At 44.5% G+C, this 16269-nt stretch overlaps 1 protein-coding gene across 4 annotated transcripts in view; it reads right to left on the bottom strand.

The window, feature by feature from the left end:
- Nucleotides 1-16269, bottom strand: part of CABLES1 (Cdk5 and Abl enzyme substrate 1) — an 80466-nt gene that overhangs the window by 43250 nt on the left and 20947 nt on the right. For 3 of the 4 annotated variants that reach the window (XM_080580380.1, XM_080580379.1, XM_080580382.1), the window contains exons 2-3: nt 5780-5851; nt 3472-3564 (exon numbers count right to left, since the gene is read on the bottom strand). In XM_080580380.1, the coding sequence (XP_080436506.1) occupies nt 3472-3564; nt 5780-5851 (165 nt within the window). Of the gene's footprint in view, nt 1-3471; nt 3565-5779; nt 5852-7701; nt 15952-16269 lie in introns of those variants that run through there. The other variant, XM_080580381.1, reaches the window with a different exon arrangement.

Below are 16269 nucleotides of genomic sequence, written 5' to 3'. Positions count from 1 at the left end.
ACAGATGCCATCTTGGTACCAGACATCATTCTACAGTGTCCCAAGTTTACGTTGGAGCTATCTGAAACTGATTGAGAGTAATCATAAACAGTGAGGACACTCAGTCAGCCTCTGAGGGTGCACGGGTGCGTTACCACAATTAAAAGGGCAGCAAGACCTTTCATAGCTTATGGGTTCTGCTTGGTTTTGGCACAGAATTATATTCTAACGAGAAATTGAGAAAGCAATGGCACGGAGTGGGAGAGGTGTATTGTTTTACTGCTATATAGGATGACTCCAGAAATGTTCGTGTCACATTCTCACTCTGGGTTGTTTGTTCAGCTGGCTCACGTTGCTATTTTGATGGCCTGTTTCTGTTAGATAGGACGTCTTCTGCTTCACAGTTTATGGAAGAGACCACCAATAAACCTGCCGAGTAAAGTCACTAGGTCTCATAGGGTGAAACCACACACCAGTGGCTACATTTGCTAATTTGTATGATGGGTTGGCTTGTCTTTGTCTTTTAATGGGCAAATTTATTTTGTGTTATTTTACAAGATTGCTCTGATAGTGCAGTCTAGGAAACCTAATTTTCCCGTTCCTTTAATAAGCCACATCCTACAAATCTGAAGAAACTGGTTTAACCAGCGCACAAAACTATCAACAGGAAGCCTTACAAGGAATCACTGATATGCTGCGGTCTGCGTATAGGTGGTTTTTCTCAGTGCTCAAATACCTGAACTGTTATTTTAACCACAGCCCGTCCTGCCTTTTTGTAGGACTGCCGAAGGCTCTACCCAGAGTATCGCTGCTCAACACGTGCCACCTCCAGGGCTGAGAGGGGAAGAGCTCTCAGCACTACAGGACAGGGACATGTCACAGCTTAAGAGCCCCAAAAAGGGCAGTTAACAAAGGAAAATGAGCCCTGAGCTATCATCCATACCGCATTTTTCTTTGCTGTGAAACTTGGTCTCGAGCCAGTGAAACAACTTGGTCTCGTGCCAGTGAAACAATTACCGAAAGCACTAGCTATTTTGAAGCCTAGCTATTAAATCCTCCACTCAAAAATATACTAGTGTAGATGTTTTCAAAGCCGAGTTCCTCAAGTCAAGCCGCATGAAAGGCTGTCGTGCAGCGACAGAAGGGTTGCAGGTTTCAGAGCTCAGAGAGCCCAACTCAGCCTTCCTGCATGAACACACGTGAGCTGCTTGGGACGAGATCCTGGGCAAAGGGAAGGAGACCCATGAGGATTTCCTATCCACTGCAATACCTGTGGCTCCTCTGTGTCACAGGGAAGTGCGGAGGACACCAACATCAAAGGTCCAAAGGCACTCTGAACCTCTACTGACTTGAGGCTGAATGCATGAAGCACATTGAACTGAATTTCCAGGGGCCCCTTTCACACAGAATGCCAGCTAACTTCAGTGACTGCAACAGCATCCAGACCCCTTGGAAAAGCAGGGTACGTGCTCAGATTACTTACTGCTAGACTTAGCTGGCTTTAGGGAGACAGAAAGTATTGACTTTACATTTTATTTTTAGCTAATATCGCTGTGGTTCTTTGTCCATAGGATGAAAAGCATTTAACAAACTGTGTATCTTGTTCTTACTGTATCTGTGTTGCAGATAAAGGGATCTTTATTATGATTATGGAAATATTCTGGAAAACTGTGTCTGCTGATAAAGATAAGAAACTAGTTAAATAACAAAAGCTTAGGCTGTGTTTTCTGAGCTACAAAAATATTCTGTTATTATCAGACACAATGACTGACGTAACACAAATTAAGACAAAATGCCGCATATAACCCACAAATACATTTTTGCAACGGCTGGAGAAAATGAGCGATTCTGTAGATAGTTTACAAACCAAGTATTTCTTCATTTTTGACAGGTAATATTTCAAGTTTATGCATTTATTTTATATGCATATCTAAGAAATTACTCATTCTCTGTGAAATTTGCATAATACTTTATAAGCGTTTTTTTTTTCTGTAAGAAATTCCTAGAACGTACATATATTTATGCACAAACCAGGCTAAAATTAGAGCTGCTTTTTAGAGTTTGATTACACATGTACTCATTTTTTAGACAATAATCGTCTGCTAGTCAGACAATAGTCAAGTCAACAGTTCTGCATGTCTGTCTGCAACAAAAGCTGTTTCTAAAAAACTCTCATCTCCCAGAGCCACACTCTGCAGTATTTATGTTGATTACTACCTTTCACTGCATTCAATTGTACATGTGAGGATAAAGGCAAGGAAATTTTTCTTCTAGCCAAGTAACACCTCCCAGAATTCGATTCATAAAAACTGTGGTTCGACATTATGTCACAATTTCTATTGATCTGGCTCCACATTTGATTAAAATCACAGACTACACCCACAAATCATTCCCCGGATTATGTATGTGGTTCTTGGCCACTACAGTTGTATGAGAACAGGTATGTGCAAGGGTCAGCTCTCAGCAGGACAGTTTAGTCTATATGAAACATGTTCAGGTAACATATTTAGGTTTGGAAGGACAGGAATAATATCATAAGGCATAAGGGAAATAGTCTTGGGAAGGAAAAAAAAACCCACGACACAGAAGACAGATGTCTTTATAAGCAAGGAGGAGTTATTTTCTCTTCTGAGCTGGATGACACTGGAATAAGAACCTAGTTGGGTGATGGGAAGAAGACAGACACCGTGCCACTGCAGCAAGGGAAATCTTGGCTGCCTGCTGCTGCACAGGACCACTGGTGCCTGTGGCTGCAATCTGGGTACTGCACATCAGAGCTCCGGGTGCACATGTGGCCACAGCCACACCTCCCCATACATTTCGCGGTGCCCCCAAATACCCTTTCTGCCTATGTCTGCCCTGAAAAGAAGGATCCCACTTGCCACAACCATCCCCACCTGCGCATTTACAGCACTTTGCAGCTGGGAGGACACAATGGTGCGACCAGAATCTGTCACTTTTATAATTCATCTTGTAAGACTTGGGATAATCTTAATACCTTTCCCTCCAGCTGTTTTCTTGAGTCACTTGTCTGGTAAGCCTCCTTCAATAGGCAGCCCTGACAACCCAGCAAACTCTGTGCTTACCCTTGCACTCACTAATAGCTGTTGAAATATCATTCAGCCATTGCTAAACGTGTTGCAGGCAGGTTCAGCCATGTGCCCCTCTCACACTTAGCACCTGGCACTATCCTCAAAGAACCGTAACCAGATTATGCTTGGTTTGCTGACAGCACCGCTGATTCTCCTTTTCCACAGGTATCTGCATTATGGAGACACAGGTCTTAAAAATCTATCGGCTAGCACTGCCATTGACTCGTATTTCACTCCAGAAAGGAGCCTGCGCTTTCACAAACTACTTTAATGGCCTGTATCGACTATACATTTGGCAACAGGCAGTGTACGCTGCACTGTTTCAGGGGGACGCTGAACCTTCCCATACCCCGTGCCCCACGAGTTGCCTTTGCAGAAGCAGCCTTTGCAGGCACAGTACCTGCCGTTCCTGGTATCGTGTTGCCGCATGTTCTTGATAAAATGAACCTTCTTAAAGTTCTTTGGTCTGGGTGATCCTGAGAGAGTCCGACATCTGAAAAATAAATCAGTTGGGGGAAAAAAAAAAAAAAAAAAAGCGCTCAGTTCCCTGCTGTACAGCTGAGAAGTCTACACAAAGGCAGGAAGGAAAGACTAGACAAATGATTCAAGTCACCCTGTTTTAGGAATCAGCAAGAACAATGAAGACAATAAGTCTGGAAATGTGACAGCTCAAATAAAAAAAATATTTAAAATAATAATAAGAAAAGGCACCACCACCCCTCCCTTCACGCAGAAAAACACATAAAAAATCTCAGCAAAATAAAACTTCCTGTAATCTGTTGTGACAGCTTAGCCCAAGCTTTGGGAGGAAAAAAAAAAAAAAGTAAAACAAAACCTGGTACATCTTTCTGCATTTTTTTCTGCTCACACCAACACCCACACTTTTGTAACCTCCTTGGCTACTGATAAGGGAGCTACTGAGGAAAGTTCTTCCTTGTTTTAATTTTAGAAAGACTTAAAATCTCTCATTTACAAGGATAATTTGTATTTGCTTTTAACTCTAAATATCACTTTCCATGTTCCTGACAGCATACAGAACAACGGAAAATAAAATGAATTACCTCAGAGAAAAATTTCCCCTCAAAACATTAACGCTTAAATCTGTTTTACATGCGAACACACTTTTTAAAATTGCAATTAGAGAAAGAAATTGCCAGAGGAAGGAGCGATGAGACAAACAACACTCCCTCCCTCCTTCCAGCCTTGCTCTTTTTAATCAACTGAAACCACAACACGCATTGTGAAAGCTTTCTCCGTTTCATCTCGTTGCTGTTTTGTTCCACGTCACAGAGCACAGGCACCAGAGATAACTCCCAAACTCGGTGCGCAGCCAGGGCTGCGGGACTGCAGGCGCTGCATCCTCCGTGGGACCGAAGGGAGAAGCAGCTTTCTCTGGTGCATGGCACCCCCTGAACCCATTTTTTCCCATCCTCTCCTACATGTAGACAGAGTTCAGTTGCTTCCTGACCTCTTGAGGTCCTTGTGTTGGACTGAAACCTCAGCCTACTGGTCCCAAGCACCAGGGGCTGCCTGTTGCTGTCCCCGGATGCCATCACCATGCCCTCCTCCCCGGCCAGATCCCCAAGCGGGGGAACCCCACCACTGTGCTATTTTTGCCTTCCCCTGCTATTAAAATCCCTGCAACTCCCTCACCCTATGGTTGCAATTAGGCTTGTTTCCTTCTTCGCAGGAAAATACCACCAAGAGAGCGGTTCTACCAACAACTCTGCAAATTAGCAAACAGAAATACCGCCTCGCAAGCCATACTTTGTTTATATCTTTTGCCAATTATATGTGTTTGAATCATTTATGAGAACACTTCATAACATGCTGGTAGGCATTCAACAGTAAGCTTTGTAAAAATAATCAAGTCTTGGTAACGGGCCAGTCGGTACAGCCTCTGCTATTAAGTCTTTGCTTCAAGGTGGGGAGAGACAGCCAATCTGCATGTGGATACACAAGGCCACAGGCTAAACACCAACACAAACCAGCTGAATGACAGGTCCCGGGATAAAGAGACATTCAAAATTAAGCTGCTGCCTAGCCGAACAGCTGACCTGGAAGCATACCACACACTGGTCAGATTACTGATCAGCCCGTTTCTGAACTGTTAAACAGTTGCTCCATTTTCCAGCACTCCAGAGGATTGCCTAGTGACTAATTACTGCAGTCCCCAGAGAAGCTGTGGCCTCCTGGATGCAGAAATAAAACCGCACGGAAGCTGATGATGTAACGTGGATGGGAGAGGATTTAGTAATGAAGTAGCAGTCACAAATCAACACATAGAGACAGTAACGTTGGCTGGTGAAATAGGATGTGTGTGCTGAGAGAAACAAACACCTTAAAAATCCATCAACAATAATAACGCTAAAAAATACTAACCTTAAAGGGCTTACTTTATTAAAGCAGCTGTACCTACATTTTCAAGGTGCTAAGTTAGGGACTGGTCATTCCTGTTAAGTGTCAGCTAGACTTCTCTATTCATAAAATATAAATACTGGCTTTCCAGTTAGTAACCTAAAGCCAGGAACCGTGTAATTCCCATCACCTACCACCTCACAGGGTGTGTGACATTTTAATACCTTTACCAATGTGAAGAACGTCTTAACGTGCACATTCAGCTGCTTCTCAGCACGTGCAGGGACAGCAAGCCTGCCCATGTATGTGCCTTACAGACCAATAACCAGACAGGGAGCAAATAAAATCACCTCCTTAGTGGGGCATTTTCCTCAATGTCCTCCAAAGTCTCCAGAGAAGATCGCTGGGAGATCAGCCGACGTCTGCGGAGAAAAAACACAAAACATCGCCACTGGTTAGAGTGCATAATGAAGTACTTGGAACTGCTATTTAGAAAGGTTCACAAACCACAGTTATCTATCTGAGCCATACGTCTGGGTTATTAACCAACTTTCATTATCTTCTTTTCTGCTTATCTTATTAAATCCATTTGATTCCAGTCAGAACCAAACTTATTTCATACACGCTTCTGTATCAAAACAGCAATTCAAACTCCACATTCCCAACAGGTCCTTCTCGTTAGTTTGGGCTTTCAAGTTTTCCTTTCTTTAAGGGTTTAATACCCACCTGCCAACAGTCCCTCACTTGCTGTACTACAGCTGGCAATATCTTAACTAGAGGTCTTTGACAAAATAACGCAGACATAGCTCCACAGAGACAGACTGCCATCCACACTGCTACAGGGAACACTTCTCATTTTCTCCGTTCCTCCTTGCCCTTTTTACCAAAAAAATGCCACTCACTTCTCAGCCATGTCCAACTTTTATTATCTCATCACTTGTTAGGTGTTAGGATAGAGAACCTCTGTCTGAAGAGGAGCTCTGCTCATCCCTCTGAGAAGCACCAAGCAGTTTATTTGGGTTTTTAACCAGTTTTCTATGGTTGAGTCAGGTCCCTCCCAACCACCACTGAAATGAAGTTGTGAAGGAAATCTTATCACTTCCAGTTTTCTGATTGTCTTGGTGGGCAAGGAAGAAGCCCCAGCACAGGCTTGCTGAAGCAGCTGCTGCACACCTCCCAGCACCCCAACAGCAGCAGCAAACTAGGAGCTGCACCCAGAGCACCCCCAAACCACCATAAATTAGGAACAATGTGCACGATACAACCCACCCACAAGCCCTGTGTCTGGAAGGGTGCTCACTGCTTTATTCCTGGGCTGTATTTTCACAATAGATTGTTTTAACTGATGCCAGCGTAAGCAGTTTCTAATCCTTCTTGCAATTTGCCAGCCCCTGCAGTTGCACTGCTTCAACTGCTCCTGCGGCCGTGCTGGAAATCAGATTACCAAAATGTTTTCGGTTCAAAATAACCCTGACGTTCAGTGATTTAGTTTACTGCTAGGTCGAACACCAGATTTCTATCGCTAACCCCCAGACAACACATTTCAGGACACTCTGAATGTGTACGCAGGTTTTCAAGTACTTAGCAAATCATTAAAAAAAAATCAAACAATTTATAGAACAACTAAGTGTGAAGCATAATCCTATTAGGAAAATATGTAAACCTAAATCCCCTTGGGCTTTGTCTAACCTGGAATTTTAGAAGACCTGGTACAAGATAGGATATGCCTTCAAACTGCTGAGAAAATATAAAGAAGTCTGAATTTTAGGGTGTGCTGAACTTGCTGGCAAGTAAGAAGACAACGAACACTTGTCTCCTGTGCCCACGGGTGCTCCCTCTGCTCCATCCAGAGTCAGAGGACACGGAGAAGCTCTTATGGAGAGAAATTCAGGTGAGAAGGAGTTCCCCCTCCGTTTTCAGCTGCACTGGTCCAAAACCAGAAGTTGGACGTTTCAACCACCAGCACCACCGATGTGGCAAATGACAGCTGTTGCTTTTTAATACCTCTTTATACGCTGTCAGGTTAATAACACACTTGAATGATGGTACCCTCCCATCCTGTAGTGTTAGATATGCCAAAAGCATACTAAAACTTAGTGTGCTTGTTAGTCAAAAAGATAAAGAATGGTATAATCTTGCCACCTTCTTCCTATTATGTTTGTCAAGCTAGTAGCACAGTATTTCCCCTATCTGCTGTTAGATGCTTCACGGTACCTAACAACACGAGACGCACACTCCAGCCACCACAGCTCTCCTCCAAGCCTTCCCTTACCCGAAGACATGCCCCATCCTCATCTTCACCGCCAGTCGCTTAGCGGAGACGGGTTTGCAGACTGCACTGCCTACATTTGCATCTGTTATCAAGGCAGGCGCATTAGTTGGCTGGCAGAAATGAATGCCACTCATTTCATCAACTCCGGGGCAGCTTTCGATGCCAGAAATGAAGAAGTATGGGTCACGCAGAAACCTACGAGGACGTACACTGCAGTAGTGAGAGCAGGGTTATCCAGCACAGCATCGAAGCCAGCCGCACACCGCCACATCTTTCACCTCTCCCCGGAGTTGTTGGTTTTCATCGGTTCGGCTCCTGGCACGGGCACAGGAGCACTGCTGAGGATCTGCAGCGCCTCTGCTTAAATCGCTTCATACTGCCCGGGAACTTCGCCTCTTTTCGCTGAAGAAGCTCAGCAGCAATGAAGTACGTGCAATTATTCCGCTTCTAAATCTTTACTTTGAGGCCTAATTAAGATGACCTAAATACCAGCGTTGATAAGCCTTCCACAGCTGGATCTTACACCAGGAATGCCAACTAATGAACTTACCCGCTGTGAGCTAACTCACACCCTGTGCCCCACACGTATGAAGAAAACTTGTGTTTAATGTTTAAATTCTTTTATCACATGTCTTTCTGCAGGCTAGTGGTCAGGACTTGTCTGTACAACTTTTAGAAGGGTTACTTTTCAAAAACTGATTAACCTGCTACATATAGCAGCTGCTGTATGCAGACTTGCACTGAAATAACCCAAACTGTTCCCAAATCACCAACATTTTGATGTAAGGCTATGTCAATGCCTACTGCGCACTAAAATTGTCCTATTTCAATAACAAGCAGGGGAAAATCCTTCTGTTCTTAAGTAAGAGCCCAAAACAAACTAGCCCTACACAACTCATACAAGACTCATGCTTTGGGATAAGTCTTCAGGCAGCTGAGTTTTGAATAAAAGAATGTTTTAAAACTTACGTAGAGAAAATCTTAGCCAGCTAACACACCCAAAAAAAAGATGCTTTAGTAAAAATGTTAATTTCTCCTACTCCAAACAAAGCCTCAAAAAAATTACTCCTAGTTCTAATTACCACTTTCTAGGCATACCAAGCCCCTCTCTCTCCCCTCACCCTCATGCACATAAAAAACCTGGTGGGCATTTTTAGCTCTGGCAAGGTGATCTCCTCACTGTTCTCAGGATCAACACCTGTAGGACGTTGCTGGTCGCAGTCTCATGCAGCTTGCTGTTTCTTTTTTTTTTCTTTAAAAATCACGTAATACCACTTTCCCTTAAACATTCATCTAAAACATTTCTTCCTCCCGTTTCCTCCCTGTTCCTCGTGCAACTGTTACATGAGCCCAGAAATTACTAATATGCGAAAATAAAATTCCAAATCAAAGCCAAAGAAAGAGACTACAGAAATATTTGATGCATTGGTATTTTAAAGGGCTATTTTCTAAGATATTCATGACCCTGTTTGCATACCGGATTTATCTTTGACCAGATGTCTGAATCCCTGTGGAAGTTTCTTAAGACTCAAATGTTGTCTGTTTCTCCTCTCCTAAGTCAGATTAATATGTGGCTCAATTAGAAAATGAATACAAAGAAAAAATGAAATAAAGGTCTGCGACGAAAAGAGCGAATGGCCAAGATAAGTACTCTGCAAAAAGATTCACTGTAACCAACCTGTCAATCTGTGGAAAATTATCTTCATTGTCAATTGCTGCAAAATACTCAGCTCAATAACATTAAGCCTACAAAACCGTAAGCCCCTTAAGACAGGAGGTGATAAAAAAATGGAGCTGCAATCAGAACACTGGATAAATTCATCCAGGAAGGAAGGAAGACAGCAGATGATAATCCAAGAGATAAGGAAAACTAAATCCATGTGTAATGACTTTCTAGCACAGCTAGGAGACCAGGAAGAAAGAGCTGCATTTTAAGTACGCTTAATTTCTGAGAAAGTTGTGGGTGTGCATGCCCCCTGCTCTTGTTAAGGTTACAAACCTACAACAGCTGAAGATGGCAGAGCAGGCAGTGCTGGCCTGCAGAACTTAAGCAGCCATCAGGACACGCGTCTCCAATTCGTCTGGGACGAATGCATTTTCCCAAGACAGAAGCACCAAGGAAGTGGGTCTTACGCCATCCCCACTGCAATTCATCCAGAATTTGTGACTTAAAGCTCTTGAAGGACCCAAGCTAGATCTGTAGCGGTTCGTTGCTGCTCAGCAAGTTGTCCGTGTAAGCTGCGGCCCAAAAGCCAACCTACTGCAATCCTTTGCAAGCGCTCCCTGGGGAGGTAGCAAGCCGTGCTCTGGACATGCAGCTCCCACAGGGGTCAAGCCAGGCAAGGCAGCGTCTTGATCCCACCTCCACGGGAACAGCACATCTCATGACTGTTCTTCACCGTGCTTCACATTGCTTCCTCCCGTGCCAAAAAGGATGGAGAGAAGGAGGAGAGACCTCAGCGAGATCTAAGGTCAGGCTTCCAGGAGCTGCCATCCTCCAAGCCACGCTGGGCTCTGGCTAAGGAGCACGTCCAGATGCTGTTCTCAGGCAATCGCAGCAGGGTCGAGGCTGGAAGGGACCTTCTGGGGGCACCTGGTCCCACCCTGCTCAAGCAGAGCTGCTGGCCGAGGACCATGTCCAGGCGTCTTTTGAAGACCTCCTGCCCCTGTCACTGCAGCAAAGGCAAGAAACCACCTCTTCCCAATTCAATTTCCCCATCAGCCTGCCACTGCCCCACAGCCCCAGGCTGAGCTGCCAGCAATTAATGCATTCCTCTGAAGTATTATAGGAGACATCAGCTGCGTGTGAATCGCCATTCACTCATAACCCCTAACTTCATGACCCGCTATTAACCCGGATGAAGGACCTGCTAATGAGTCGCTCTCGCCCTCCGACTGAAGGTTTCACTGGGATCCCTGTATCCCAGCTCATTTTCTTCCAGTCTTTTGCCAACATCGCACAGGAAGACAAACACAGCAAAAACAAACCCCGAGGCTGTTAAAAATTACTAAGAGTTTCGTGGAGCTACCCAAACTGACATAAAGCAGTACTTAATTATGTGCTATCATAATTACGAAGCACAGCCTTGCTCTGTAAAAAAACATCAAACTCCATTTAGAAGTTTTAAATTGCTCAGTGTATTGGCAAGGCTATCCACAGCGAGAGTTAAAAGCATCTGGCGTATGCTGAAAATGGGGTATTCGGTTAATTCAGCAGCCCAGTCTAAACACACACACACAGAATATATACCAAGGGAACTGTATTTAGTTGTCACCTACGTCCAGGCATGAAGTAAACCTGGTTTGAGACCGCAGCCTTTTGCAGCGTGTCTCTGGCACAGAAACCTTGAGCTAGCAGGAGCCCCAGCAACCTGTTCCTATCAGGATACATGCTGCGAGGAGAGAGGCTTTCAAATCGTAAGCCTAAGATAATTGGCTTAATAATGCCATGCCAAAATGCTTCCCTGGTCTGCATCAATCCTTTGGGCATAAGCAGGAAGATGGGCGGACAACAAGAGGATGAGGGGAAAGCTATGGCATAAACGTGGCAGACTCCTCCCAAACCAGATGTCCTCCCTGAGCTTTGTATCCTACCCATACTGCCATCCAAATCCTTCTCCAAGCCTCGTCCTCACTATACACAAGGCAGAAGCTTCGAAACACACAGCACTCAAACTGCTGCCTGCTGATCTGTCTGCACATAACTTCTGTGTGTAGAAAATATCCACCTTGCTGTCCTGAAGGTAGGATTAATACTTTTTACATATTATTTTTTTTTACAAATAGTTATACTGGTGTAAAATGCAGAGTACAAAAAAGAAAGAGGAAAGAATGAAGGAAAGCAATATGACAAGACTAAAGTATCCTACTGACTTTTCACGGTGCGTCAATGCAGCGTAACATCTTGTTCACAAATTATAATGTATTTCTACGTACATATTCCTTCAAAGGGACCACAAAATTCTAGTATGACTCTGTCCCAATGTCCCAGAAGCACCATCTGGATCTGTCTATACGAAATACAAGATCAGGAGTACCAGCACTGTGAAGAGACAGGGGACTTGCGTTAGAATTGCTGAAATGCAAACTGTTCATAGACAAAGCATCTGCACTGTGTGTGCACACGTGTAGAAAAATGAGAGATATGGTTGTTTGCAGCAACTTTCACAATTCCACTCAAGATATTAATCTTTAGCCTTGCTAGAAGGCATGATTCTGGGAGGAAATGTATTCAACATTAGGCAGTGATAAGAAATCTCTGATGAAGGAAAAAAAACAGGATTTAGTCTAGTAAATGGAAGAGCAATCACCACGTGTTGTTGAATCTGGGGCCCCTTTTCTTTTTACCTTCCCCAGCTGGGTTCCCAATTCTCTGAAGACAGATCCTGTTTGAAACCTACCATCTTCTCTCCGTAGCAGCTGCCTCTGCACCCTGTCCTCCTACTATCAGCTATACCCAAGCTATAATGAGGAGCTACAGCTGCAATTCACTAAGATTCATTTAAAGACAGCAGATCTCTCGATGTTCCTGAAGCGCCTAAAATCTACATCTCCTATTATATGTAACCAGTGATTTACAGATTCACTGTCTTCACTTTCCTGACTCTGCAGCAACGTGATAGCTTTCAGAAGGCTTGTGAGCTGTGATTTACGTTGAATATGCCAGAACGCTGCCACAGCTGTATTTTTCAGAACAGCCATTACCTCATAACCTAACACATATTATCATGGCAAGACATCATCAGGCACCAGCTTAATTAAAGACACTCAAAACTAGCAAAGGAGCAAACAACAAGATTAATTGTCTGTCCTATGAAAACAAGGGTGCTTGCCAGAGCAGATACTGTAGCACTGTAAAGAACATACAAATTCTTCATCTTTATGTCCTTTTTCTACAGTAAAACCCAGACCAGTCTTTGTCTGATCAACAGACAGGATCTACCTTGTCAAAGACCTAACAGGTTCTTCACGTATAATTTCTGCCTGACGACCTCTGTGCATTGTATAATGATGAATATTTACATCTGTCCACAAGGAACACTGCTCCTTAAAAGCCTGACCTGAAAGATACCTATTCCTAAGAGAATAATGAATCAACCCTAAAATTCAGGTCACTAGTTGAATAACCTACACTCCAAAACCAGCTTTCAAATTACCAAAATCCAATAATGTTGTATTTTAGAGCAATCAAATGTTGTAACTATGCACTGGGAAATCAAGGCTACAGATAAATGATGCCATAACATGTGGAAACACATATACGCATCTGAAAAACACCTTTAATTCTCGCCTGCATACATAACTACACAATTAAGACTGTTGCCTTTCCCTGTTTGTTTTCCCTCGTTTCATTCATGGTATCTCTTGGATTACCTACAGTTCTAAATTATAACCATGCCTCCAGATGTGCATGCTATCTGGGAGAACATATTCTGCAAATTAACGTTAGATTTAGAAAAGATGTGAACAGGGACTAATAAATCTTCTCTCTAAAAATGCATCTTGGACATAATGAACTGCCTGGATAAAATTCTTCTGACAGAGAAAACAGAAGTTCCCCATGTGAGCAGCACATAATGATCAAACTGAACAAGTGAAAGCTAACTTGAGGTATTTCATGGATGAGATATGAGCCCTGGCACAGATGGTGACAACTGGAGTGTTTACTGCTGCATACTCTGGATTTAGTTCTGGGTACATTTGCCACAAATTCCCTCAGGATCAGGCGCTTTTCTCACCATCCTATTACATACCCAGGAGCAAACACTGGTCATGCCCTCCTCTCTTTGGCCATGTACCGTGCTAAAGCCCAAGCCAATTAATTCATACAGTTTAGAGACATCCAATATTAGAATCATAGAATCATAGAATATCCCGAGTTGGAAGGGACCCATAAGGATCAAGTCCAATCCTGGCACCACACAGGTCTGCCCAAAGTTTAGACCATGTAACTAAGTGCACAGTCCAATCACTTCTTAAATTCAGACAGGCTTGGTGCAGTGACTACGTCCCTGGGGAGCCTGTTCCAGTGTGCGACCACCCTCTCGATGAAGAACCTCTTCCTGATGTCCAGCCTAAACCTCCCCCGCCTCAGCTTAACACCATTCCCGCGGGTCCTATCACTGGTGTTTACAGTGAATAGGTCACCTGCCTCTCCACTCCCCTTCACAAGGAAGTTGTAGGCCGCGATGAGGTCCCCCCTCAGCCTCCTCTTCTCCAGGCTGAACAGGCCCAGTGCCCTCAGCCGCTCCTCGTATGTCTTCCCCTCTAGGCCCTTCACCATCTTCGTCGCCCTCCTCTGGACACTCTCCAACAGTTTAATGTCCTTCTTGTACTGTGGTGCCCACAACTGCACACAATATCCAACACTGGGTATACTTTTGGATATCTGTGGTAACATGAGGTACTGCAAGACAGATCAGTGCCATAATTTTAAATATTAACACATCAACTGGGATTAATGTACTCTTGCCTGTTAGTCCATGCAGTCGGTTTTAATGCCAAAGGCATTTCAGTACAAAATCATGTATTTACTTAAAAACATATCTGCAGTAACAGAGGCCAGTTTTAAAAATGATAAAATAGGATCCATTAAGAAGGCAATGGAAGATCCTTATTGTTAAGTATAACCGCTTTGACAGGTCTGCAAGCTTGAGCCTGGGGATTGCAAGAGAGAATTCAGTTCTCTCCTGCTCTTCTTGGTCATGACAGGGCCTGGAGCCAACCAGTGTGGCTGCCCTGGGAAGAGCAAACCACCTCCTCTTCTCTGTCGCTGCCACTGTGACTAGGCACAGTATTTTCCTGGGCTGATAGAACGTAAGCAGAATCAGAAGATTAGATCATTTTCTTCTCCCCCTGCTGAGGTCTCCTGCTCAGCGTAGCATACTGTAATTGGCACATTCCCAGCCCGAGGTTTCTCTCCCCTGGTACATGCCTCTATTAAAAATTAAAATGTTTTTGGAAGCCCGTTTACTCTATTCAGAACACTTAGTTCTTATGAGCTGCACGGTGAAAGACCAGCTACAAACTGAAGATGACTGTACATCTCACTGAACATCTTTCTTACTAATCATGGTAAGGGGGTGACTTAATTTAAGAGATCGGAGCTCTGTGAGGAACCCCCACTTCTCCTTCCTTCCAGCAAGCACATATTATGGGGACCCTCACAATGCTGGTAACATTTGGTCGTGTAGCTGTATTATTTACCCGCTGCTAAAGTGTGGTGGTACTAACATCAAATATTTCAGGAATTTTGCTCAGAAGCCTCCCCTCCCATTTTCACAGCAGCAGACATCCTGATGAAATTTCCCTTGGCTTGGCAGATGCAGTTGGAAGCTGCTCTGAGACCTCCAGCCCAGGAGGCAGGGCACTCTGCTAGACGGGGCCTACTGATCCTTTACATTATCAGAGCAAGGAAAAGCACCTCAAATGGGGCTGACTGGCACTATTAGAAAGGGGCACAAGACCCAGATTTCATGTTTGTGTGCTCGGCGAGCTCCCCTGTGCTGGTTCACCCACAAAACACTGTGTTCACCGCCTCCACCTACGGCCAGGCCTGAGCCGAAGCAGCAGAGGCAGCAGCTCGGGCACCGATGACCTGCAGACACAAGGGCAGGCAGATCTCTTCAAAGCACACCGATTGCTGCACCAAACCACCAAACCAGGGGTGATTCCCCACACGTTCAGCCTCTCTTCACCTCACCCTAAAGATACGTTGCATTCATATTACGCCATGAAGGTGAGGCTGGGAGAGCTATTGCTAATGTCACAGTGACCCGCCTCAGGTGTTTCTTGAGCCTCTGACCTGATCTGACCCACGACACATTCAAACAAACAAACAAACACGTAAAGCACCCACTAATAATATAGTTGCAACCTGTCTTTTGATAGAGATAGTTAATTGAGAACGGGCTCACGCCCTAACCTTACAGGAAGAGCGGAGGATCAGAGTTATCCAGCTCTCACAATCACAAATTGCTAACATCAAGGTGAAGCGGCAGCTACCTGGTGAGCGTTTACAACCTGTGCCTATCCTCCACAGGAGGGAGGGGGGAAAAGTCCAAAAATGTCAGGGTATTTTTCAGAGGGGCAGCTTGTCAGAGGTTCTCCTTCCTCCCCTTCTGAGGCTCAGGCGAGGCAGCGGTGGCATCCACATGCCGCAGGAGGTGCCGGTCTCCAAACGCCTGGGAAGCTCAGCCAGAAGCACCAGGCCTGGAAACCACCCAGTTTGGGAACAAATCCATCACACAGCCATTTCCCTACCGTGAGCAGGAGTAAGGATAAAGCCTGCGCGGCAAGAAGGTGAGAAAGATTTTCTGTTCATCTGGTCTCCTCTTTCCTTTCTCCTCTCCAGCTCTTTGTAGTTTCATGGGCACCCTTCAGCGACATGGGGGCCAAGGCTTCTTCCAGAGGCTGTGCTACTGCCCAGTCCTCAATCATTTTGAGGGGGTTTCTTGATAACATAAAACAAAGCCCTTTGTCATCTGACTCAGCGGCAATTTTAAAGCTCTGCAATGAATTGCAATGAATTCGCAGCTCATTAGCAATGAATTAAGATGATGAAAGGTT

This window comes from Anser brachyrhynchus (genome assembly GCF_964034855.1).
Source record: "Anser brachyrhynchus genome assembly, chromosome: 2".
In the NCBI taxonomy this organism is placed as follows: domain Eukaryota; kingdom Metazoa; phylum Chordata; class Aves; order Anseriformes; family Anatidae; genus Anser; species Anser brachyrhynchus.
This window is presented reverse-complemented; position numbering and strand designations above follow the sequence as displayed.